The 25,387-nt window shown below is 37.4% G+C and overlaps 1 protein-coding gene across 4 annotated transcripts in view; it reads right to left on the reverse strand.

Moving 5' to 3' along the window:
* The window catches only part of TMEM131 (transmembrane protein 131), a 185,955-nt gene that overhangs the window by 32,287 nt on the left and 128,281 nt on the right, over nt 1–25,387 (reverse strand). For all 4 annotated transcript variants that reach the window (XM_043490813.1, XM_043490874.1, XM_043490845.1 and 1 more), the window contains exons 12-29: nt 24,630–24,738; nt 22,267–22,375; nt 21,614–21,767; nt 21,344–21,514; nt 20,853–20,963; nt 20,625–20,759; nt 19,364–19,468; nt 17,590–17,676; nt 12,823–12,975; nt 12,600–12,675; nt 12,388–12,505; nt 9,115–9,253; nt 8,868–8,977; nt 8,322–8,388; nt 6,959–7,110; nt 6,163–6,305; nt 4,716–4,902; nt 3,242–3,427 (exon numbers count right to left, since the gene is read on the reverse strand). In XM_043490813.1, coding sequence (XP_043346748.1) covers nt 3,242–3,427; nt 4,716–4,902; nt 6,163–6,305; nt 6,959–7,110; nt 8,322–8,388; nt 8,868–8,977; nt 9,115–9,253; nt 12,388–12,505; nt 12,600–12,675; nt 12,823–12,975; nt 17,590–17,676; nt 19,364–19,468; nt 20,625–20,759; nt 20,853–20,963; nt 21,344–21,514; nt 21,614–21,767; nt 22,267–22,375; nt 24,630–24,738 — 2,312 coding nt within the window. The remainder of the gene's footprint in view (nt 1–3,241; nt 3,428–4,715; nt 4,903–6,162; nt 6,306–6,958; nt 7,111–8,321; nt 8,389–8,867; nt 8,978–9,114; nt 9,254–12,387; nt 12,506–12,599; nt 12,676–12,822; nt 12,976–17,589; nt 17,677–19,363; nt 19,469–20,624; nt 20,760–20,852; nt 20,964–21,343; nt 21,515–21,613; nt 21,768–22,266; nt 22,376–24,629; nt 24,739–25,387) is intronic.

Below are 25,387 nucleotides of genomic sequence, written 5' to 3' on the forward strand. Positions count from 1 at the left end.
GGCTGAATGCTAACAAGGCGGCAAAGAAGATGCATCTTTTGCCAAAAAATCAAAAGCTAAAAGGTGAACAGTACCCAAAAAGCAATTTTATATGTTGCTGAAAAGAGAAAAATCCCAGCATGACACACACACCTATTTAACCCCTCGATGTACACATATTCCTATGGGAGTTACAATTAAAGTGGAAAAACAAGATATACACATGATCCCCAAACCAAAAAGCTATGAAAAAAAAAGTTTCTGAAGCAGAAGTTAACTTGTTTCAATCAGCATGGTCTCTTCTCCTCCTTCCAAATTTTTGACAGCTTCTTGATATTTCCACTGTGTGAAATGAAGTACCAATTCACAAAAAAGTTCTACACAAAGATGCAATAAAAGAGTTAAGAAAAACAAAATCAATCAAAAACAGGGAAACATCTCCAGGTAAGTTCATCAATACTCTATTTAAGAAGGCAGAATTTTGGCCTTAGCTACTGTTTCCTGTTAAAACCACACTGTTACTGGGGAAAAGAGGGAGAGAGATGAGGGGAAGAGCATAGGTTAGAATCTGATTTGATGCACAGAAAACTGAAGAAATTTTAATTCTTAGGTAAAAATGCCACTGAGTAATTAAAATATACTAGATGGACTAAAATATTGTCAGCAGATTTAGTGTGCAAACTAAAAGTACTATTGAATACACGCAGCAAGTGATTGTACTGAAAGAAAAAGAGTGCATGTGTGTTTATATAACACACTGTTGCTTGAGTAAAAAAAATGAGTTTTCTTCTGTTCCCGTGTTTCCATCATTCAATTTTTATTTTTGCAGTTTTACTGTTGATATTTTAGTTATACTCAGTCAGTAGTGTTTTAATACAGTGAAACTGCAAAACAAATTTATTTTCATTTCTCTGTGTAATTACAATATAAGGAATATATTAAGAAATGGGAGAGGTACTGGCCTGAGAGTCAGGAGACCCAGGTTCTGCACCCAGCTTTGCCACTGATCTGAGCTGTGATCTTGAGCAAATTACTTCACCTCTGTGTGCACCTCTCTCTTGCTACATCCTTTGTTTTGTCTATTTAGATTGTAAGCTCTTCCTGGAAGGGACTATCTCACTACATATTTGTATGCTGCCTAGCAAACGAGCCCCAACGAAGCTGTTAAGTGCCAAAACAACACAAAATAGTAGTAGCTTAGGGCAGGTGGCGATGAAGAATACCACTTCAACTGGAAATGCAAAGAGACTTTAGAGAGGCAGACCAACAACTTAAAATGGAATTTGATCTGGACACTAGGGCTAACACAGCCACTTGAGCAAAAAGTGTCATCGGACCTTTAATAACTACAAGTAGTTAGGACCTGAAGGATTGTCTCATCTGAAAGGGTGCACGCTGTCTTGATCGGCTCCTGCACTGCTTGAAGCTAAATATAACAAGGGAATTTGTCAAGAAAAAAGTGAATGAGTTATGCCATCATCAAATAACCCTGAGTTCATTTACATATAGTACTCAAGGCTACAGCTTGTCCCCTTGATCCTTCCATGATGTTAGAAGGCTGTCACATTAGAATGTTTCCCTCACTGAGTATTGGTACTTATATTGTGGTTATAAGCAGGAGACAAGCTGAGACACTATGTGTTTTGTAACTTAGACTAACAAAACATTAAAAAGCACATACAAAATCCCCTGAAAACTGTACAATTTGAACAGCAAATGTTAGAACAATGACACCTATATTATTTACCCAGTGAACAAACTGTTAAGCTAAAGTTAAGATTGCATGTAGTTAGCAACTATTTAGGGGGAGAAAAATTATAAAGATTACTGCTCAAAAGGCAAAGTGTTGGAAAGTACATAAACTAACTGTTCCATAATGCCTCACCTTTATCCATTTCTTCATTGCCCACAAAACACTGCAAATGAGGGTACCCGAACATCTTTGAACAGCTCTAAACTGAGCTTAGGAGCCAGTATCACTATGAAAGATGTATGAATATTTAACCATGGGCTGCGGAAGAAAAACTACTAGGACAACTATTCAGGCTCACAGCATCTGGCTGAAGCGCTACTATATATCACAGGAACGTATAGCATCACTGTATTTCTTATGCTGGGACACTACTTCAATACTAATTAAAAGGAAAAAGCCACTTATTGAAACACCAATACCATTTTTTGTAGATCCTGGGTATGTGAAGAGGGAAGTCTCCCATAGAAATACTGAACAGGTATGACACTGTTTATAATCTCTTTAGACTTCACAAACTAATCTGAGGTGGCGCAGTTCAGCCTACAGAGCGTAATACATTTTCAGTTCAAAAGCTAACAATCTCTTATTATGGTAAACACAATGACATTTTCTGAAAGATTTTGTGCTTTGTTGTCTGGTGTATTCATATGCTACTATGTAACCTCAAAAAGAAAAGGAGTACTTGTGGCACCTTAGAGACTAACAAATTTATTAGAGCATAAGCTTTCGTGAGCTACAGCTCACTTCATCGGATGAAGTGAGCTGTAGCTCACGAAAGCTTATGCTCTAATAAATTTGTTAGTCTCTAAGGTGCCACAAGTACTCCTTTTCTTTTTGCGAATACAGACTAACACGGCTGCTACTCTGAAACCTATGTAACCTCACTAACTGATGGTACTCTATTTTAAATGTTTTACATACGACTCAACAATGCCCTCCAGATTCTCAGAAATTCCATTATTACTATCACTAGTTGTCTGTTGCATAAAAAGGTGGCAGCAGAATTAAATCATTCAAAAGGCATTTGCTACTAAACTCATCTAAGTCATTGTTTCATATCTCCCTAAGGTGCAGTGCTGTGGAAAAGTGACTTCTCATCTCCAAAAGGAGCCATGTTTAACAACGTTGCCTCAATTCATAACTTGGTTCAAGTGTGGCTTAGTTACAGCTATAAACAATCACACATCATCATGGTTAATAGGAGTACAATATTTGATCTTAGCAAAGATGTTCTGGGCAAACATATATACTGTATTTTCCACTTGTTTTTGACAGAAAGTTAGAATTCCCAACTTCATGGTGTTAGCACAAAATCCAAAGTGGTTTGCACCTGTTTGTTCTTAACTTCATTTTACCATAATACATTATTTTACATCAATTACCAGCTGCACTGTATACAAAATGTATACTAAATTATACTAAAATCTAAGCATCTACCATCTACAATACCCTTTTGTATTCAAACTCAGACAATTCCACGTACATTATGCAGGTACAAGCAACTCATACCTCATTATTCCTGAGATGATTATGTAAAGTGCAAGCTCCCAATTCGGTCTGGGCAGGGCTTCTGCACATGTTGCTAACATATGATATGGAAGAGATGCATTCAATACAAATATAAATTCAGAACCTCCTGCTGTAATGAATTTCAGTTCACGAATGACTCTGGAAGCAGTGAAATCTGGTGTAAACCTGAAAAAGTAAATGCAGATTGTTACAACTGTCCATATTTTAAGACTAAGTCCAGTAAGACAGTTTTAAGTTCTAAATAATTTGCATTATTCATCCTTTTCGTATTTTAAAAAGTTAATAGCGACTGCAATGACTGTAATTTGGAGAGATTTGCTGAAACTGACTGAATCAGTGGGATGATCATTAGTCTCCCATACACCTTAGCAAAATAGTACCTATGGATATTATTCAAGTAACTTAAGAGACAATGAAATAAGTCTCCAAGTACATACACAGAAAGAACATATTCAGTAAGAGGGAAGATTAAAGCCTAGAATTAAGCCAATACCAGAGGGCAGTTTTATGTAGCAGATTCAGCCAACTAGATACTATGGCTGGAATTAAATTTGGACCAATTATTTTTCCTTTGAGAAAAAAATCAAACTAAAATTATGCAAAAAATGCAAAATTTAAGAGTGACAGTCATTAAGCAATGAAACAAATTACCAAGGAAAGTGGAAAGTTCGTCACTTCATCTTCAAGTCAAGACTGAGTATCTTTCTAGAAAGCTATGCTGTAGTCTCATCACTAATTGTTAAGCTTGATGCAGGTATTAATGGGTGAAATTCTATGGCCTGTGTTAGACTAGTTAATTAGAGTGCTCCTTTACCGTTTTAAATTCTATGAATTTTTAGTAAAGGCTAATCAATTAGTATACAAAAAAAGCATTAAATACAATCGGGCCCCAAAGATCATTTTTGGAGCAATGGGTCCTTTCTGTAGCCAATTCTTGATTAAAACACCCACTATAATTTCAGTCAGTGCAGCATACCCAAAGCCCGCAGGGTTAAAATGCTGTATGTTATGAAAGGAGCACTCATAATACAGAGATGGATCCTTTTCAGTACACACCACAATTAACCAAAAGGACATGTTAATCTATGTCTATATTCTACGATCTCCTGAATGAAGTTGTCTTTATATGCATCTGTTTATACAATTCCAAGTTTACAGCAAATTGCTTCATCACCATCCAATAAATACAACATTGTACTCAGCCGTGAAATCTCTTTAATAAGTTCTTGCAAACAGTTTGTTCCACTTTTAGAAAGGAAAGGAAGCTTCACAATCTTTGTTCGTACAGAAGAAAATTAAGCAACTTGAAGTTTAAATGAGAAAAAAAAAAAGGATTTAACCAACACCGATTTCTTACTGAGTAAAGCTTTGTACACACATTTTCTAATGTAAGGCCATTCTCAAATGATCTACATGAGGAAATGGCCTCACTCTTCAACAACAATGTACTTACAATATGACAATGTCTTTAGAGGCATTGGCACTTAGTGCAAACTCTTGACAGTTAACAACTTTAAATCCATATCCTTCACATGTATATCCACTGATTTCCATGGACTTCACATTAATCTGAAGTTGCCCTGTGTTCTCCACTTTGAATGTTCTTTTCAGTGTGAAATTTGGTTCTTTTAATTTCATTTCTAAAAAGATATAGAACAAAGTAATTAGGACTATGTTAAGCCAGTATAGTGCAGTAAATTCATTATCTACAAAAAATGCTTGCAAAGTTCTGTTAGTACCATTCTCACTTTAAGCCCAACAGTGACACTAGGAAATACATGTGTCAGGGAAGTGGTGGGTGGTCTAAATGCTGACCTTTGGACAAGATATTAAAACAGAGGTCTCTGCAAGCAGTGTCAGATGGCTGTCAAGTAGAATGGTTTTTGTCCAATTCCAGAACATTCTATTCCCTCACAAAAAACCTGGAGAAAGCTAATCTATTGAGACTAATGTTGCTTATAACAAACCTGCTCCCCGAATTGTGTAGTAGTGTAAGTTACTGTTCCATCACTGTGTCTATTTTGCTTCTGTACACAGTTTCTGTACTAGCAGCATTTAACTGAATGTTGTAAACATTACTTTCAGACAGTATGTGTAGTCTAACACTAAATTCTTTTCTATCCTGAAAATAAAGCTCATGGATGACATCAAAGACATCGAAGTCAGCATTGTTAAAAGGAATATGGAAAATCAATGTGAGACATATGTTTAGAGGTAGGATCTGAGTTTTCAACTTCAACTCAGTTTTCCCACACATCACTCAATGGAGAAGGGTTTGTCTGACCATCCATGAAGAAATACCATGGATCTCTGGCAAAGGCTAAGGGCCAAATCTTCTTGACTAGTTCTTCAGCCCCAATTCCTGTACCCTCTCCCTTCCCTGCCCCCCACACAAACTGTTCATGTTGAGGGCTGCTAAAGGATTCGGGAAGACAGAGGGCTGGTTGCTGCTTTGGTACACCTATTCTCCGATTGAGAGATCCAGGGCCATTGTAGTGGGTTTTCTGTTACTTTTATCTGTCTTCACTTTTTTGCTCTTAAAAATTGAGGTTATATAGCCTCTAGTATTCATCACTTTAAACTAAAGTAACATTAGACAGACCTTCAATTGTATGTTTACATTTTTTAATTAATTTGTTTAAAATGACAAAACGCCCAAGACACTATGAAAATAAAAAATTTTGCCCAGAAATACTGCTTGTATATTGAAATACGATATTTTTCATGGTACATCAACCATGAGTTCACACATTTTACATATTTTTAGAGATTCATTTCATCTAGGCTTTATAAAACAAGAAAAAGTGGTATTTTCTAGTTACTGCAGATATTTGCAGTTCTGTACATCAGATGTCATGAGATGTTCTGTTCAGTGTAATAGGTCTTCATAGAATACTCACTTTCTGAACAGTCTTTTAATAATGTTTCAGTGATCTTAAAACGTAATGAACTTCCTGGACCCGGAGGCTTGCCTGCAACCCTCAGGCTTTCAGTTGTTCCTTGGCCTTGTACCATTATAGCATCTATTACAGTCAAATTATTTCTGTATAAAGAGAATAGGGGAAAGAAGAAACATTTAGCAAAATAAATATGCACTCCACTGCTCCTACAAACATGTTCACAAACTATATTACATTACATCCCAATCCTAGAACTGTTTTATGTATATGAGTAATATCACTCACAATTCCCATGCATAAGCATTTGCAGGTTAGGGGCTGCAGTAACCAAAACAAAGCATACTAAACTTTAGTGAAGAAACTCATGATTTAGTTATAATAAAATGTTATCATTAACACTTAACTGCAAAACTCCTACATGCTTCTTTCAAACAGTAAACACGCTTATTTAAACTCTCGACTTCTCACAGCAAAAATATTTAAGGAAAATAGTGTTTGACCAGTCCCTACTTTGAATACAAGTAGTATAGATGAACTTGAAAAGAATTCAAACTTCTTAATATAGAAAGCATATTGGCAATACATGAATATTTGAAGATATGAACTGAATGCCTCTGACCACTGTAAATCATGGTGTAATGTAAACAAACTAAATCCATCCCTCCAAATCCTGGAGATTCCACAATTAATCTTGAAACAGTGGGACAATTTATTGGTCACAAGCGGTCAAATGTGTAACCTACACATAAATAAGAACCTCATTAACCTCAAACCCAATTTTAGAGACCTACAATACCTGATGATAATTAATGATGAAACAGTCTTATTAAGAACTGGAGTAAATTTTACTTTGACAGATTTTCTCTCTCCAGGCTTTAAAATTATGTTTAGAACTGAATGTCGAGACAGACCCTCTGCAAATCCTGTAGTGCTCTGCAATGGCTGAACCTTAAGACAATGAAAAATAAAAACCACTTTTAAAAATAGGGAATTTTGCATAGATTCCACTGAGTACATACAAACTATATTTTCTAAAAAATGCCCATATCAAAAGGTCTTCCTGATGAAGTTGTTTCATGTGCATCTCTACCGCTAATATTACTACTTTGCAATTACATAGTGCTTCACATCTTCAAAGTGCTCTACAATTATTAAATCTTCAGAACACACTTTGAGGTAGTCAGGCTAAGTATTACCAATGTAAAAGGAGAACACAAATCTAAAATTTCTAAAAATTTCTCAAGTGACCTTTTCCTGATCTTGATCTTACCGTAAGAAAGCACTGATTTATGAGACAATAGTAAAATAAGTCAGTGGTTCTCAACCAGGGGTCTGGGTCCCCTGGGGGGCCACAAGCAGGTTTCAGGGGGCCCGCCAAGCAGGGCTGGCCTTAGACTTGCTGAGGCCCAGGGCAGAAAGCTGAAGCCCCACCGCATGCGGGCTGAAGCCCAGGGCCCTGAGTCCCGCCATCCAGGGCTAAAGCTGAAGCCTGAGCACCTTAGCTTTGCAAGGCCCTCTGTGGTGTGGAGTCCTGGGCAACTGCCCTGCTTGCTCCTCCCTAATGCTGTCTCTGGCTTTTATATGCAGAAAAACAGATGTTGTGGCACAGGTGGGCCATGGAGATTTTATAGCATGTTGGGGGGACCTCAGAAAGAAAAAGGTTGAGAAACCCTGAAATAAGTAACTAGGTATAGCTTAGCTAAAAGATGACTAATTGGAGGGAAAAGAATAAGTGATTATACATTTGAGGAGAACATCTGCTTAGGGGGATCACAAGTAAAATTTAGACTGTCAAAAAATTCTGAATGAAAAGTGAAGTGACAGATGCCCCACCACCTGGATATTTAAAACTAGCATCCAAGAATATACTGTAGGGAATACTTGTATATCAGTAAGGGGATGAATAAAATAAACCAACAGATATTTTTCATCTTTAATTTCTTTAATTATATAAAAGGATAAACATACAGGAAAAAAGTTAAATTTGAATTACACACTAGACTTCAAGGAAAACTGCTCTGCAATTTCCGTTAACATATCCAACAAACATCAGATGCCGTTCATAATTTTGAAGACTCTATGGCTATATTTTTATTATACAATATTTGTGTGGCTATGTAAAAACATTAGAAAAGAAGAAAGTGTTTTGAAATACTTACAGAGTTTCTGGAAACCTGGAATTCTAGTGTCCTCAAATTGAAATTTGTTGGCTTACTCAAGTTAAACCTAAAATATAAACATATACTTCTTACCAAACGGTATTACAGTGAGAGAGCATATACAGGTATTTATGAAATTCACATAATTAACAATATGGCCTTTATAACACTTTCAAATAATTTATAGATTTCAACACTAACCAAAAGTACAGGATTTATATTAAGATGACTGTAATGAAGACTACACAGATAAAATGGCCACTCATTTTTCTTATTTTGCTTGGTCTCTCCCTTCTCCACTCTGCTTTACAAAGAGGAAAATCTGAAGCATTTGTTTAGCTCACCAGCTTTGCCTCAAACTGAGGGCTGGCAATGAAAGTGTACTAAAGTTTCTTTACCTTTTCATTTCCCATTTATACTAAAGCTCTGAATTCTCTCTACAACACTGCCGCTGTTGATAAATACTGCATAGATTCCCCCCAACTCCCCGCAAGAAGCACATTTAATATCAAAGCAAGGAGTTTAAATATTCCAAACAATACTTACCGCTCTATTAATTTGTCTACAAAAGATGATGGGTTGGAATACAGAGCTAAAGGAAGGAATTGAACATAGACAGGAACATCTGCTGGGTTTTCTAGAAGAACTTCCTCCTCCTAATACAAAAGTAACAATTTGACAAGCATTTACATTCATATTAATTGTGAATATAGTGAAACTTTTCCAAATATTAAGACCTATTTCAAACTATGCTGTGTCACTGTAAAATGATCCTACTAACACACATACTTACTGATGAGCTGTTGGTATTGGTAAGTGGGAAACTTAAATGGCGTGGTGAACTGAGTACGGAGGGCCAGGCCAGTTCGGCTGTGATTTTCAATATTACATCCTTCTGGAGATCTGTGTCCACTTCAAACATGGCACTCAATCTGGGGGGGGGGGGGGAAGTTACAAAATCCACCTTGTGATAACGGAATGTCGATAGCCTAACAACATTTTGTTAACTTTCCATGCACTCTAGAAAACGTATAATTATTGTAGAATGCACCATTCTTCAATATATTTTTACTTTTGTAAAACATTTGATCTTTACCTGTACTACCGCTATTTTAGTTAAAAGAAAAGGAAAGCAAGAAAGGACAACACAACCACACTGTCTGTGCCGTCACACCTTTGCAGAATATTCTAGGCTTTCTTGTTTTGCCCCTCCCATGCCTCCTTCAATTACCAGAGTATTCTTTTGTTACGAAGGCGTTTTATAGTAGTGAGACCATGACTAAGGCTCTGACTACAGTGGTGCAAAGAGGGAGTTAGAGTAAACAGCTATTGCTAAATCCTTTTCTAATACTGTTTGGCTGTCCAGTGTGAACAGAGTCAAATAGTATTAAAACTCATGAGTGGATATGTAAAGTTACTTCTGTATACATTAGCTGTTTTTAAACACTGGTCCAATATAGTATAGCTCCAGCAATACTGGCTTCACAAACTGTGTTAAGGTCTGTCTATGTCATAAATACAGGACACACAGTGAACCATGTTACAGCAATGCCAAATCCCACCATTTTATCACAAGTCTCAGGATATTTGGTGTTCTGATTCCAGGATCTGGTGCTGAATTTCATTTTAATAAAAGTTAAGGTTTTCTCAAAGAATTTCTAACTCCCATGGCTGCAGAGAAAAATCTTGACAATCTGACCCAAGTGAACCCTAAATGTCCAAACCAGAAAGCAAGTGAAAAGAAACTCATTTATTTATGTTAAACCTCATGATTTTAATTAAATCATGATTTGAGGGCCTGAGTCATGATATTTTAAAGTTTAGGGATGGTAGTACTGAGGATACATGTTTGTCCCCTGATGCAGTTGTAATTTGATTCCAATTTGAGATGCTCAATTTGGAATCAAATTGTAACTGCATCAGGGGACATTAGACGGGCATTAGCCGTCTAGTCTAACTAGACTAAGATGGTAAATTTTTCTGTATCCCTACTTCACTTTTCCTCTTGCCTCAGTGATGGTCCCTTCTCTGGCTCAGCTGCTCAGTGCACTCACTCTTCTGATTGCCACTGTCATGCTGAAAGGTGCAGAGCACAGGTTTAGGGAGGAAATGGAACAGAAGGATAAGTGTGATGAGTAGTCAGACCAGGCCAAAGAGATTCTCACCCAGTAAGGGACAGAGTAACCCAACATCCAAATAAAACTTACTAGCTGGTGTGGAGATTCAGTAGACAGGTGGGAGTACTGGAGATATGGACAAAAAGCCAGGGTTCAACAGGTCTCAAGCACTTCAGCCAAGGCCTTCTGTTGGTGTGGCTATACCACTCTGGGCTTTAGTACCAGAGTCAGGTCTGTCCAGTATTCAGACTGAGCATGCCCTATTCTTTGTTTAAAGTTTCTCTGTATTATTTGTTTTCTTAACTGAATTTAGAGGGCTTTACACATTCACTGTGTCATGTAACTATTTGGAAATGTGTTTTCCTGTATTTCTTTCCCTCCTCCTCCTCCTCAAATATTCTAGCCTTTACTGTAAACTGCAAAAAGCAGATAATTTCGCGGAATTCTGACAGGGTCATATTTCCCTTCCTTTAAGAGTTACTGTTGTGCTTTCTGAGGGATGCACTTTTGTTATGCTGTTGATACATTTCTATTGCAATATTTCATTACTTATGTAAAGTCTTTTTGTGTTTTCACAAAGTCTAGAACATTAATAAAATCGAAGTTAAAATGGATATCATCATAATAAATAGGATCTCAAAAGCACTTTGCCAACATTAACTAATCCACACAATACCCTTCTGAGACACTGAACATATTATCCACCATTGAAAAGCAGCTATTTCATGCATGAAATACAGTAAATGCTTTTAACAGAGCACAGTAGCACCACACAACAGTTCAACTTCTTAGGCATTAGTTTGAATATGTTTTTAGTCATTATCATCGTCACGCTCCATATAACACCTTTCAAAAAAGTATCCCAGAATACTTTACACAAAACTAAGGGATTACTTTATTCATCACTGAAAAGCGGCAATTTAGATAAACAGGAGCACAGCAGCTATTTTGCACAAGCAATACCACACATTTTACGAATACTTTGTAAGCTGGGGTTTCTTTTAGCCTTCTAGTTTACAAAGAAAGGTGCTCAACTACAAATGCACACTAGTTGATTTACCTAAGCCAGAAGTTCTCGAATTATGGTCAGTGTACCACTAGTGGTCCGCAAGCTCCATTCAGGTGGTATGTGGATAGTTCCCTCTAAGGTGCACGCCTGGGCGGCCACACATGAGAGAATGAAGGGCAACCCACCTAATTAGTGGAGCCGTGCAGGCATGACTCCACTAATTAAGTGCCTGGACCCTGAAGAAGACGCACATGTAAGGTGAGGTGGGGGCAATAGGGGGTAGGTGGGAGGGGGCAGTGGGGTGAGAAGAGGGGGTGGGGGAAATTTGGGATGCACAGGGCTGTGGCAGCCAGAGAAAGAGGTGACCTTCTTCAGCTCCAAGGCTGTGGCTGCCGGGGAGAGCCCTTCCCAACCTCAGCTTGGGGGCTGCCATGGCAGGGGAGAGTGGGAGAGACCCCACATCCTTCCCAGCTCCAGTTCAGGGGCTGCCATGGTGGGGGAGAGAGGGCACATCCATCGCGTTAGAAAGGTAAGACAACTGATATTAAAATATGAGTTGTGTGCTTTTATTTGTAGAACAAAAAAACATTAATGATTAAGTTTTTTTTATATAGCGCTTTTATTCAGAGTGCTTTACAATAGATCGCTAACGGTACCACCAACATTTGGAAAGATCATTAAGTGGTCCACCAAGACCCTCAGCATTTTCAAGTGGTCCATGGGGGGGAAAAAAAAAAAAGTCTCATAACCACTGACCTAAGCCAAACATAGCACCTTGAGAAAAATGTTTTTTTCCACCCTTCAAACTCTTTTAGAATAGCAAACCTAGCAACTATTCCTTGCCCTTCTCTGGCAACACAAGAATTCATTACTGTAAATAGACAACACAAAACAAAAAGAATCAAGTAAGTCACAGGGGACAGGGAAAATATACACTCACCTATGACCTGAGTTCTCTCTGATTCCTGCCCACACTCTGAACAAATTCTCATGTAAATCCCAATCAGAATCCCATGCATCTTCTTGCATCGTTAAGCTGTGTTGAACTTTAGGTTCAGCTAAAAAACAAAAAACATACTTTTATACAACACTTCAATATTAATGGGGGGAAAATAAGTTGAGATTTTAATTGCAAAAATGAAAATTACTTACATTTAGATAGGAAAGGCAATCCAACATAACAGTGATTCCCACACTGTAAACCAGAATCAAAATAAATATTTGCTATCTGCAAAAAGTACAAGAACAACTAAATGAAGCAAGCATCTCTGATGACTAAAATAGAGAAAATAAATTCCCAATAACTGTAAAATTATCAATGTGTTACTTTTAAAGAAAAACTGCCTATTAGTACTAATACACAAAACTCTCCAACCTTTGATTTTTTTCCTGGCTCTAAATCTTCTTTATTGCTCCTTAATCTCTTGTAATAAAACCGCACATCTTTGGACAGAGAACGTACATATTGTATTTTCACCTTCTGAGAGAAGGAATTCATAATATTTAAACTCTGATGAACTACTTTCCCCTAAAGGAAAGGAAAAAAAAATTATACAATATACATTTCCCCCACTCACAACACACAGTGGGCAAGCCATTAGACATCTATCTACCCAGGTAGCATTTACCTATCTTAGCATTTTGGCAGAGGCTCACAGAATTTTTCGTTCTGCCCTCCCACACCCTTCCAAAACAGAGCCAATTCCTCTCCCAATATATCACACCACTATACACAGAACCACCTTAAGTATTTTGAGGAGGGTTAGTAAGATGATTTTTTGAGATACTCCCAAAACTTATCTGACTCCTTTTATATTAAAAGTGCCAAAAGTGGGAGACCAAGGGCTGGATTTTAGGTTCCCTCAGTCCCGAGGCAGAAGAGGAACCAGTTGCTTGTGATGGAACCGGTGCATAGCTACAAACATTTACAAGTATTTTGAAAGGGACAATAAAGCGGGATTCTGGAGTCCAGTAGGCTCTCAGATACTGCTGGGTTGCAAGTATGTATATGGTGAAATTTAGAACAGTGGTTCTCAAAGCCGGTCTGCCGCTTGTTCAGGGAAAGCCCCTGGGGGGCCGGACTGGTTTGTTTACCTGCCGTGTCCGCAGGTTCGGCGATTGCAGCTCCCATTGGCTGCGGTTCTCCGTTCCAGGCCAATGGGGGATGCGGGAAGCGGCGTGGGCCAAGGGACCAGTGGGAACTGCGATTGGCCAAACCTGCGGACACGGCAGGTAAACAAACCGGTCCGGCCCCCCAGGGGCTTTCCCTGAACAAGTGGCGGACCGGCTTTGAGAACTACTGATTTAGAATACACATAGTGCTTTATAAACACTACTACTAAAACATCACAACCAGAGATGGTCAAAAAACATTTTTTATGAATCTGTAAACTCAGGAATAGTACCGAATGATTGGAGAATTGCTAATATAGTTCCTATTTTTAAGAAAGGAAAAAAAAGTGATCCGGGTAACTACAGGCCAATTAGTTTGATATCTGTAGTATGCAAGGTCCTGGAAAAAATTTTGAAGGAGAAATTAGTTAAGGACATTGAAGTCAATGGTAAATGGGACAAAATACAACATGGTTTTACAAAAGGTAGATCGTGCCAAACCAATCTAATCTCCTTTTTTGAAAAAGTAACAGATTTTTTAGATAAAGGAAATGCAGTGGATCTAATTTACCTAGATTTCAGTAAGGCATTTGATACCGTACCACATGGGGAATTATTAGTTAAATTGGAGAAGATGGGGATCAATATGAACATCAGAAGGTGGATAAGGAATTGGTTAAAGGGGAGACTGCAACGGGTCCTACTGAAAGGCGAACTGTCAGGTTGGAGGGAGGTTACCAGTGGAGTTCCTCAGGGATCGGTTTTGGGACCAATCTTATTTAATCTTTTTGTTACTGACCTTGGCACAAAAAGTGGGAGTGTGCTAATAAAGTTTGCAGATGATACAAAGCTGGGAGGTATTGCCAATTCGGAGAAGGATCGGGATATTATACAGGAGGATCTGGATGACCTTGTAAACTGGAGTAATAGTAATAGGATGAAATTTAATAGTGAGAAGTGTAAGGTTATGCATTTAGGGATTAATAACAAGAATTTTAGTTATAAGTTGGGGACGCATCAATTAGAAGTAACGGAAGAGGAGAAGGACCTTGGAGTATTGGTTGATCATAGGATGACTATGAGCTGCCAATGTGATATGGCTGTGAAAAAAGCTAATGCGGTTTTGGGATGCATCAGGAGAGGCATTTCCAGTAGGGATAAGGAGGTTTTAGTACCGTTATACAAGGCACTGGTGAGACCTCACCTAGAATACTGTGTGCAGTTCTGGTCTCCCATGTTTAAAAAGGATGAATTCAAACTGGAGCAGGTACAGAGAAGGGCTACTAGGATGATCCGAGGAATGGAAAACTTGTCTTATGAAAGGAGACTTAAGGAGCTTGGCTTGTTTAGCCTAACTAAAAGAAGGTTGAGAGGAGATATGATTGCTCTCTATAAATATATCAGAGGGATAAATATAGGAGAGGGAGAGGAATTATTTAAGCTCAGCACCAATGTGGACACAAGAACAAATGGGTATAAACTGGCCACCAGGAAGTTTAGACTTGAAATCAGACGAAGGTTTTTAACCATCAGAGGAGTGAAGTTTTGGAATAACCTTCCAAGGGAAGCAGTGGGGGCAAAAGATCTATCTGGTTTTAAGATTCTACTCGATAAGTTTATGGAGGAGATGGTATGATGGGATAATGGGATTTTGGTAAGTAATTGATCTTTAAATATTCAGGGTAAATAGGCCAAATCCCCTGAGATGGGATATTAGATGGATGGGATCTGATTTACTATAGAAAACTCTTTCCTGGGTATCTGGCTGGTGAATCTTGCCCATGTGCTCAGGGTTTGGCTGATTGCCATGTTTGGGGTCGGGAGGGAGTTTTCCTCCAGGGCAGATTGGAGAGGCCCTGGAGGTTTTTTTGCCTTCCTCTGTAGCATGGGGCATGGTTGACTGGAGGGAGGCTTCTCTGCTCCTTGAAGTTTTGAACCATGATTTGAGGACTTCAATAGCTCAGACATGGGTGAGGTTTTTCATAGGAGTGGTGGGTGACATTCTGTGGCCTGCGCTGTGCAGGAGGTCGGACTAGATGATCAGAGTGGTCCCTTCTGACCTTAGTATCTATGAATCTATAAACAGGATGAAGCTTTCATGAAAATTCAAGAAAAAACAGATGGATGTTTCACAGATAATTTTTGAAATTCCAAGTTTTTGTACCCGCTCTCGTCATGACTCTCCCTCTATAAAGCAGGTAAGTAACACATTTCATCATTTTAAATCAGAAGAGTTAAGTGACTCAACTAAGTGTCATCTGCAGAGCCCTGATTAGAATGCCTGAGCCCGATGTTCTCCATCTTGTGTCTATTTACTATACCACGCTGGCACTCATTGAGATACTCCCTCTTCTGGCAAAAAGCCATCAAGGATGGTCAGTAGAGGACTGGCTTAGCTGGAAATTGTGACTGCCCTAACTACCATCTCTGGCAATATAGATGCTACTGCCCCCATAGCCACAAACTACTCCGAGATCCTACTAAAAATCACTCATTGAAAAGGTCAATGCTGGTGAACATGAAGGGGAATATGAATAACTTGTGATCTTTAGTAAAGATCAGTGACCAACTTTCAACCTTCACAAAGGAATATAGACAGATGCAAACAAATTATGTTTTTGAGGTTTTATTGCAAGGAAGAGGACTAGAAACTTACATCCTTCCCTCAAATGAAATCTGAGATTTACCTTTTATATATCTCAGTCCCAGAGCTGGGGTGAGACACAGCTGTGGGCTTGCAAGGAATTCAGGAAATTCTTGAAGTATCACAAACAAGGAAAATAATTTTTCAGCGTGATGACTGGTGCATGAAGGGATAGTTTACAACATGGCTTGGTCCTGATGAATGGACACTTTCCATAGGAGGAAGAAATGACTGTGCCCAAAGCCCCATGTATGGAGTCTTGCAGATACACCCAATTTTTAATCAATGGGCAATTTGGGACCCCATTAAACTCTTTGGCAAAAACTAAGTTTTTTTTTAAATCAAAACACTGTCTCAAACCTGTACAATGATTACTAACAAGAAGAGACTATACAGCTGAACAATCCCCTTTGTGAGCTGACAGCCTTTCAAAAATCTTAAACATCCAATTCCCATCCTTTCCTCAACTCACACCCTTCCAATAAAGCAGCCCTACACTGGTCCTTTGCTACCATCTCTCTTCTCCCTCTGCACTTTTAGTTTTTGTATTCCTTTCCCTGATGATTCTCCCTTCTCCTTGGTTCACTACTCATCAGAAGGCTACATGCTGTTCAGACTGGGTGATCATCCATTCATGGCTCACAGCTGGGCCAGGCTGCATGTGATCCCATGGTTGTACCAAATGCCCTGGGAGCAGAGAAGATCTGTTTAATGGACTGCTCCCTGACACACAGCCCTGTACAAAATCAGCTGCTTCTGGGGCTCAGTTCATGAAGACTGCAGCAGCAGCAATGAAAGATAGGCAGATCCCCACAAGCAGTCATTGTGTCTACAGAGGGATTAAAGTGGATCCAGGATCATACAGCTTCCTTGCTGTACTGTGCAACATGTGCCCTTAGGGGCGACCCATCTCCAGGTTGGGAAACAATGCTAAATACACAACTAATTTTGAATTTTTGTAAACTGGCCAGTTTAAGAGTTTCTTTGGTTTCACAGTCTTTCTTCTGAAGGTCTCAGAAATCTGAAGATATACCTGATATAAATAGATGCCTTTCTCTTATTCCTGGCACTAATGTAGAAGGAATGATGGGGAAAAACAACTGACCACAGGTACATCATAGCGAAGCTGAACAGAGAGCCACGTCTGGGCCAGGAGTCAATATCCCAGGCTCTGTTCAAGTGATACAATAAAAGAGGAGCTGAGGTGAGTGTCATGCCTAGCATCGGGGTGATGAGAGCTTCTATACTGCTGGCTAATGAGAGTTAAAGAATAATCGCCACTGTTCCCTCCAGCATAGCAACTCACAAGTCAAAGCAAATCATAAAGGAAGTTGCTCCTGAAAAGGATTTGAAGAAAAAAAAAATATTGTGAACAAAATATCTTACTGGAAAGGAAGGCGGAAGGTGAATGTGTTTAGGGGAGCAAGTCAGTGAACCCACAGCAATTACAGCCTTCACAGGAATAGTCAAAATCTGAAAGAACAAGAGAAGTTTAGTAATATATCTTCCCCAAGTGGAATCTATATATGTCTGTCTACTCATCCTTTCATTTCTGTTTCTAGTTACACCAACACATTTTCTTAAAAATCTAAAGTTCTATTATTTATGTTTCAGATTTACATATAATCAAGCCAACAGACTTGGCATTATAATATGACAACCAAGCGTGTAAAGTTTAATGCAAGGATGATTATTTTAAAGTCTCCAGCCCAATATTTTGATTCCTCAGCCAATTTTCTAAAAGAAAATTCCTCAAGTCAAATGTTTACCAGGAAAAAAATTAAGAAGCCCATTTTCCCTTAATTGCACGCATTCTACCAATTTATATGCAACTTAGTACAAGGTAGAACAAAACATACAAGCAAGTTACAAACTTCCCAATGGGCATTTTTGTTTTTCCTTGGAAAATACGACATTTTCTTAAAAATTCTGCACTTGTGTTTACACAGGAGATATTAAACTGCTCTAGAAGCACTATAAAATCATGGTAGTGTTAAGCTGTAGACACAAAGATCTGTTTTAGGGATCAGAATATATATAAGTAATATTAAAGATGAACAGATATCAGTCCAACGAAGTCCTCACAATCAGAACAAGACTGTAACGTGTGCACACACAGGAAAAAACAAACAGCTTCAGATTTTACAGCTGCCCAGAGGGTCAAATATGTATGCATCTGTGCATATGCAAACAAATGCCAATACTATTTCTGACAAATACAGAATACTGGAAGACTTAAAATATCCCCTTTTTTCTGTAGCTGCATCCAGAATAAGCTACAACACTTCCTGACTCCATAAATCCACAAAAAACACACACAATGTTCACAATACAGTTTATAATACGCTATATCAAAACACACTTAAAGACACTGGAAGTTACAGCCAAATATTCTAAAAATGAAAGTGATCCCATTATATGCTTCAAGTTTACTGCTCTTATTGTAGAGATTAGAATATATCTTGTTTTGTGGATATTAGCACTGAAGACCAAAGAGGTCAAGTTCAGTAACTTATTACTACTCTCCAACAGTACGACTCCATATTGTGGGCAGATAACACATTCTAAAAGTCTCAAAAGGAGGTGCTACATTGAGCTTTGAGAAAAAACTGAGCTATTATGCTTTCACACAAATGATGGACATGATGCACTAAGAGCGTCATCACGATTTATCACGTCAAAAGATCCATGCCATGGTGCTTTGAGGATGCATCGACCCTCAATGCACTTGGACTCATCTTGAAGCATCACATAATAGACTGAAACAGAGATTCCAAAAGCAAAGTGGAAAGCTGAGTGAAACTTGCCTTTTTTCAAATCCCTTCAGAGCAAATACAGTACCACTATATTTTATTGCAACATATACTTAATACAGTATTCTATCCACCGGGATCCAGACATGTCATTAATGGAATTGTTATGACTTCATACTTGATTACAGATGTGGTTTACATCATCAGTTACAGCAAGCAACTATTGCACCAATGTAGCAACTGCTTTTCAGAGTTAATATCTCAGTCAGTTAAAAAATCTTCAAGTATAGCACAAAGTACCAGTCCACAATAGGATAAAATGTCTTTTACACAATCGCCAAAATATAAAGATTAACTCATCTCATCTATGGCAGCGCCACTGTCATTTAGGTAGGCAATAAGTATACCTCATAATCTGTTGTTATTTGTATGGCTCCATCATGAATTCCTTCAAGTTCTTTTGCTATTAGTTTTACTCGAAACACAGCATAATAACCAGATGATAGTATTACCTGTAAGTGGTAGAAATATATAATGAATCATTTATGTTTTATGTCACATTCTTCCAATATAAACAGAAATGATAGTAGGAAACATACCTAATAAACTGCAAATTCTATATACCAATATAGAATCTGTTTAAATTACATACATTAGCTGCAAAACAATTTTTCTTTCAACTTAATCAATATTCTGACTAAATTAGACTGTAAATTCCTCAGCCCGGGGGGTTTTTTTTAAACTTGCTTGCAAACCACGATGAACATTTACAGTGTTACCTTGATTAATATTTTTAAAGTTTCCCTTTATAAGACATAATTGTCCAAAACAGAACACAATATATCATGACAGAGAGCAAAGTGAGTTATTTAACTATGGTAAGAATAGCAGAACCAAGCTTGGGATTTGTGGCTGCCATGTATTAATGTTAACAATGGTATTATGATTTAATACTATGAACAGCACCTGAAAGCTGCCTATACAAATAAAATAAAAACATTATAAAAAATAACTTTGTCCATTGTTCATCCACACCAGAAGACAGACAGGAAACCATGGATTTGGTTTAATTAGGCCATGACTTTATTCCCCTCTCTCCACCTACTGCAAGGGAGCCCATAAAGGGGCAATGCCCCTTTTCTTCCAGCTAGCTGGACAAAGACCCACTAAGGTTGCAGAGGGCACATTCTGTAAACAACGAAACTCACAGGTTGAGCCCATCTTTGTATCTCCACATGTATCACTTATATTTCATAAGAGCAGCTGAGGAAAGAGTGTAACCTGCTTCTATTTGCTTGAATCACTCACTTCCTGAGAAGCTGTTATGAATGGCTAGTTCACAAAGCTCATTCAGCTCTATAAAGTGACCAGGGAAATGACTAATATGCAATGACCCAGGAAGCGAGTATACTAAGATTTAGCTTTCTGAACATTTTATTTTAGAAACTCACCAATCCATCAAGTGTACCCTTAGGCTACAATTATCCCACATATGAACAAATTTATTTTACCTTCTATTCAAAACATACTACCTTGTTCATTATCCTGCGAATATCTTCATGACAGAAAGTTATACTTACGTCATTCATTGCTACATTATTTATCTTCACTTATCAATGTGCTACATGAAGCTTTTAATTAAGGACTCAAGAAGAAGAGTTTACTTACTGAAGATTGATCAGATACGCTTGCATTTTCTAATTCCGAAAGGTTTGCAATGATTGTGGTTCTATTGCCTTTTTCAGTAACCAGGAGTTCTATTGTCAAGCCATCCCCTATAACATGCCAGCTTTTTATAGCCAGCTTAAAAAAAAGACAAAGATGACAATCTCAGCAATGACATAGATGCAAAAATGTACTACAACAAACAGGAATTTAAAATATGTTGATTCTCACCTCAATGGGATTACTGTTGATGATTACAAATAAAATGCTAGTAGTTTCTGTTGCACTCAGTATCCCAAAATCTATGAAACGCTCCTCGAGTTTGGGGGGTAATACAAAATACTAGAGAGATGAAGAAAGGTATTATAGCTGTACGTAAAAATACACAGTACATTCAAAATCAGAGTTCACTAGGAAATGCATTAATAAGTGAAAGCATTAAAAATCTGGGACTTTAGTTCATGTATAGAATAAGGCAAACAAACCACATAACAGACAAAGTATGGAAAAAAACAGGGGAAAAAACCTCACCACATTAACCCAATCCCTGACAAATTATTTAGTTTGTTGAGAACCTCACGGGGAAAGGGGCAGCAAAATTTAGTTTACTTTTTTGTTTTAAATCACAAAGGAATTGAACAGCTACCATGGAGAAAGACCAAGGAAATCAAATTAGCATTCTTTGATCTAGCGTGAAATTTCAAGGAAAAATACATACTTACATCTAAAAAACCTGTGTATGCCCGCACAGGCAGTTGAAATTTAGAAGCGTTGGTGATAAGTAAAATATTGTTATCTATATGAACAGATGATGAGGAAGGCATAAAATAAAGTGTGAACATATATATGGATTCATTAGGTGGAATCAAGACTGGTTTGCTGAAGTTCTGGACCTAAATTAGTGAAGAAATAAGACCAATGTTAAAATTTAATATAGTACAGTTCATTAAATATTTAATATTAGGTAAAACTTTCATTGGAATTGGGCTTACTTTAAACATTGTTTTTATTTCTTCTGGTAACACAACATCATGAATGAGGACTGAAAAACTGAATGTATTTGTAAGATAGATTGGCCTTTCCACAGAGTCAGCAGGACTGTCCCGGATGTGAAACAACGTGGCAGCATGATCAAATCCTAAATATCTATTTAAAAAGAAAAATATATTCAAAATTTAAGATTTTCCTCAAAAATAATCTCCTGTGCTCTTTACCTCCAAAGACTAAAAGCAGTCAATTCACACAAAAGGGATGGCTCTCCCACTGTATACTCTATACCCTTGCTTCAAGCTAGTGGCAGGGCAATCCAAGCACAAAATAGTGATTGTTCCAATGTTTTAGAAAAGAAGAGCAAGTGATACAAGTTTGTATTCTGAAAATATGAAATACATAGTCATAAGCCACTTAGGTAAAAGACTCATGAAAGCCCGAGAGTCCAAATCTTGAAATTAGTTTGTGTGTTACTGAGTAACACTAGCTCATCTACTACCCCAAGAAAGCAAAAAATTAGAACCAGCAGCTGTGGAACTCCATAGTTAGGAGTACACGAGCAATAACCTTATTCCACAAAACATAATAAAAGACAGAAAAGCAGCTGATTCTCATTGTTTAACTTTTAATCAGCACTCAGTTTATACAAACTTACCCATCTAATATTTCTGCTTGATATGGAATTTCAAGTTTTGAATAACTCTTTTCTTTTGCTTTAACAGTTATTTTTCCAGAAGATTGAGAAGGTCTTTTTGCTTTTGAGGCTGCACATGTATGACAAAGAATAAAATAAGTTCTGTGATCACTTTATTTACATAAAGTAGTAAATCAATAGCTATTCTTCACTCTTAAAATTTGATCGTTAATTAAAGCTGCTATTAAACTGCTGCAAACCAGTTAACCTGTTAACTGCTGCAAACCAGTAGTGGGATCATTTTTCTTACCTAACTGAATTATACATAAAACACCAAAGCTGTAATTTTTTTCTCTATATGCATAAGATGATGGGTACCTTAATCACCAATAGACCAGGGAAATTGTTTAAAAACCATGTGACCTCTATCTTCACATTCCTTATTCTAAAGGACTGCTTAAAGATTACCTGTTTTTTACCAGATGAGATACTTTCTATTAAAAGACATTTACTAGTATCAATAGGCTGCATATGGTGGAGGTGGAGAACTGCTTAAGACTGAATATTTTTGGATGTTTGGCAGTGATTTAAAAAAAAAAATACTCAGTCCAAACTCTCAGACCAGTAATTATTTGGAGCAGAGTACAACATAATTATGTCCCAGTTTGAGCCTTGTTGAAGTAGACAAAGAATTAGCCAACAAGTTACTCTAGAAAGCTATTTGTGAGGTAAGGTTGTGGTGGGGGAGGAAAGTTTCAGGGAGTGGCATGGAATAAACCTCAAATAAAAGTCACAGGGATCCAATATTATTAAATAAGGAAAGAAAAAAAAACCTGGATGTTTTAACCTGGAAGATTATAGAAATAAGTAAAACCACAGTGCTTGCAAGGACTCAGAAGTACAAGCTGAAACAAGATAGAAGCCTTCAGGGGTTGTTCCGAAGGTCTCAGAGCAAGCAGAACATCATGCTTGTAGAAACACCACAAGAAAGCAGTTAATTAAGTCATGAATATTGGCTGGTGGAAGCCACAAACACCTACCATTTTCATATATTAGGGCAGTAAAATCTGAAAAATGTTCAAAACAGGTCCTCTTCGTTAAGCCAACCCATCAGCCAACCACTGAAATGCTGCAAATGGTCTATTAGACAGAATGTTGTACCCAGCTGAGTCTGCAACTTCACACTAAGCAATTTTAAGTGCCCTGCCACACTCATTTTATATCTATTTGTCTTCATTATATGATTTTTCTTCAAATTTCTAAATCTGGACAAATCCTTGCCTCGAGCTGGGGACGTTCAGCAAGTCTAGAATATGTCTCCTAACTTCTTCTTTAACTCTCTTCTTACAAAATTTTAGTATTAGGCTCTTAAAAGTTGCAATGATTATAATTTACTTGGGCAGTCTCCCAACATTGTGTCTTGGTTCATGTCAAAATGAATGATATCTGAACACAAACCTCAATTTTGAGTCATTTCAGCCTGTGAGACATACTAAACCCTGTAATATTTTTACTGTAATAACTTGTGGATGCCTCGAACACTTATTCTGACAACTCAATAAAAACTTTGGTAGAAAACAGGTATGTTTTATGCACTTTTTCCTATAAAATTGCAGGGCCATATTGATCACTAGGTTTGGTTGGAAAAGGAAATGAACCACCAAGTCTCTCCAATGGACTGGTGGGATACAAATGATAGCCAGTGTGAGCAGTATGTGCTCTCCTTGATGGAAAGGATATCAGTGGAAGTTCTATTTTGCACACCAAACAAGTCTATTTCAAAACAAAATAGACTTAAAATTCACAGCAGAGTGCTGGAGAAGATTCCATGGTATATGGAATTATTTTCATATCTTCTGGGATTGCCCCAAATTGAAAATTTTCTGATCTGATGTTGTAGATCTAAGCAATGATACATGCTGTCCAAATTTCTATTACTAAAGTATAAGGAAAGTATCTGCTTTCCTGAAATTCATAGATACCTAATTTTTACCATCAACAATTCCTGTTTATTAAAGGTAAAACAGTCAACTAAAAACTGATATATTCTACAAACAATTCTGTTATGCATCCAAGTAATTTTGCTATTCCACTATTTTTAATGTTTAGAAGATGGAGTACTTTAGAATTCATCTATTCCTGCTACTAACCAACTAAAACGAGTAGTTTACAGTTTTACATGCCATAATTATTTCCAAATAAATCAGTTTTGATGGTCACATGAATCAACAAAAGTCTGACATGAGAAGGAATTACTAATTTTCCCTAGAAATATGACACAGAACAGATATTTTCCTGAAGAAGTATTTTTCAAATTGTCATGAGATTTCAGTAGCACTTTGAAGAAATTTTAAAATATTTCTAAAGAAAGAAAAAATACTTACCATCAAAACTAATGCTTGCAACTTTGGTATATTTACTTTCAGAAGCTTTTAATGTAACTGGCTTAAAGTGTACTGTTATAGCTTCATTTTGTGGTGTGGGTCTAACACTCTGCAAATAGAAGCCAAAATATTAAACAGTTAATTTGCTGAAAATTTACAACCACCACCAAAACAGTGCACAGCTTTTTGTATTTTTCCAAATGATCAGGTGCACAGCATTTGCAACTTTTTTAGTTTTATATTCACTACAATGAAGACAGCATTGTAAGATTAAGAGGCTTGGGAATTTGTCAAAGGACTCTGAATTAGTCAATTTAACATCCAGTGAAGTGGGCAATACAGAACTTTCCACTAACAATATTAGGTGAATTCAAGTGTGGGAGAAAAGTGACTACGTAAAAAATGATACAATACACAGGGAGTGAGTTTTATCTTACTTTTATAATCAAGATTTTACTACTTTTTACTGGTGCTAATGCTGCAGAGTTAATATACCTACAAACAAAACTAGATTTTCTGGTTCATACATCAACGGAACTGTTAAGTATTTAAAGTTCATCAATAAAGGTTGTGCCATTTGATGATTCACAAGGAAATGACCCCAGCTTGATCCAGAGTGTAGGCTGAATTTGCAGAGCTGGCAGTTACAAAAAAAAAAAAATGTTACTTGAATACTGAGAAAATTTGGAATTCTACAATTTTACAGGGTCACTTTTCGGATTCCAACAGCATTTTAATGTTCTAAAGTGGGTGGAAAT

The sequence above is a fragment of the Dermochelys coriacea genome, chromosome 1 (genome assembly GCF_009764565.3).
Source record: "Dermochelys coriacea isolate rDerCor1 chromosome 1, rDerCor1.pri.v4, whole genome shotgun sequence".
Taxonomy (NCBI): domain Eukaryota; kingdom Metazoa; phylum Chordata; order Testudines; family Dermochelyidae; genus Dermochelys; species Dermochelys coriacea.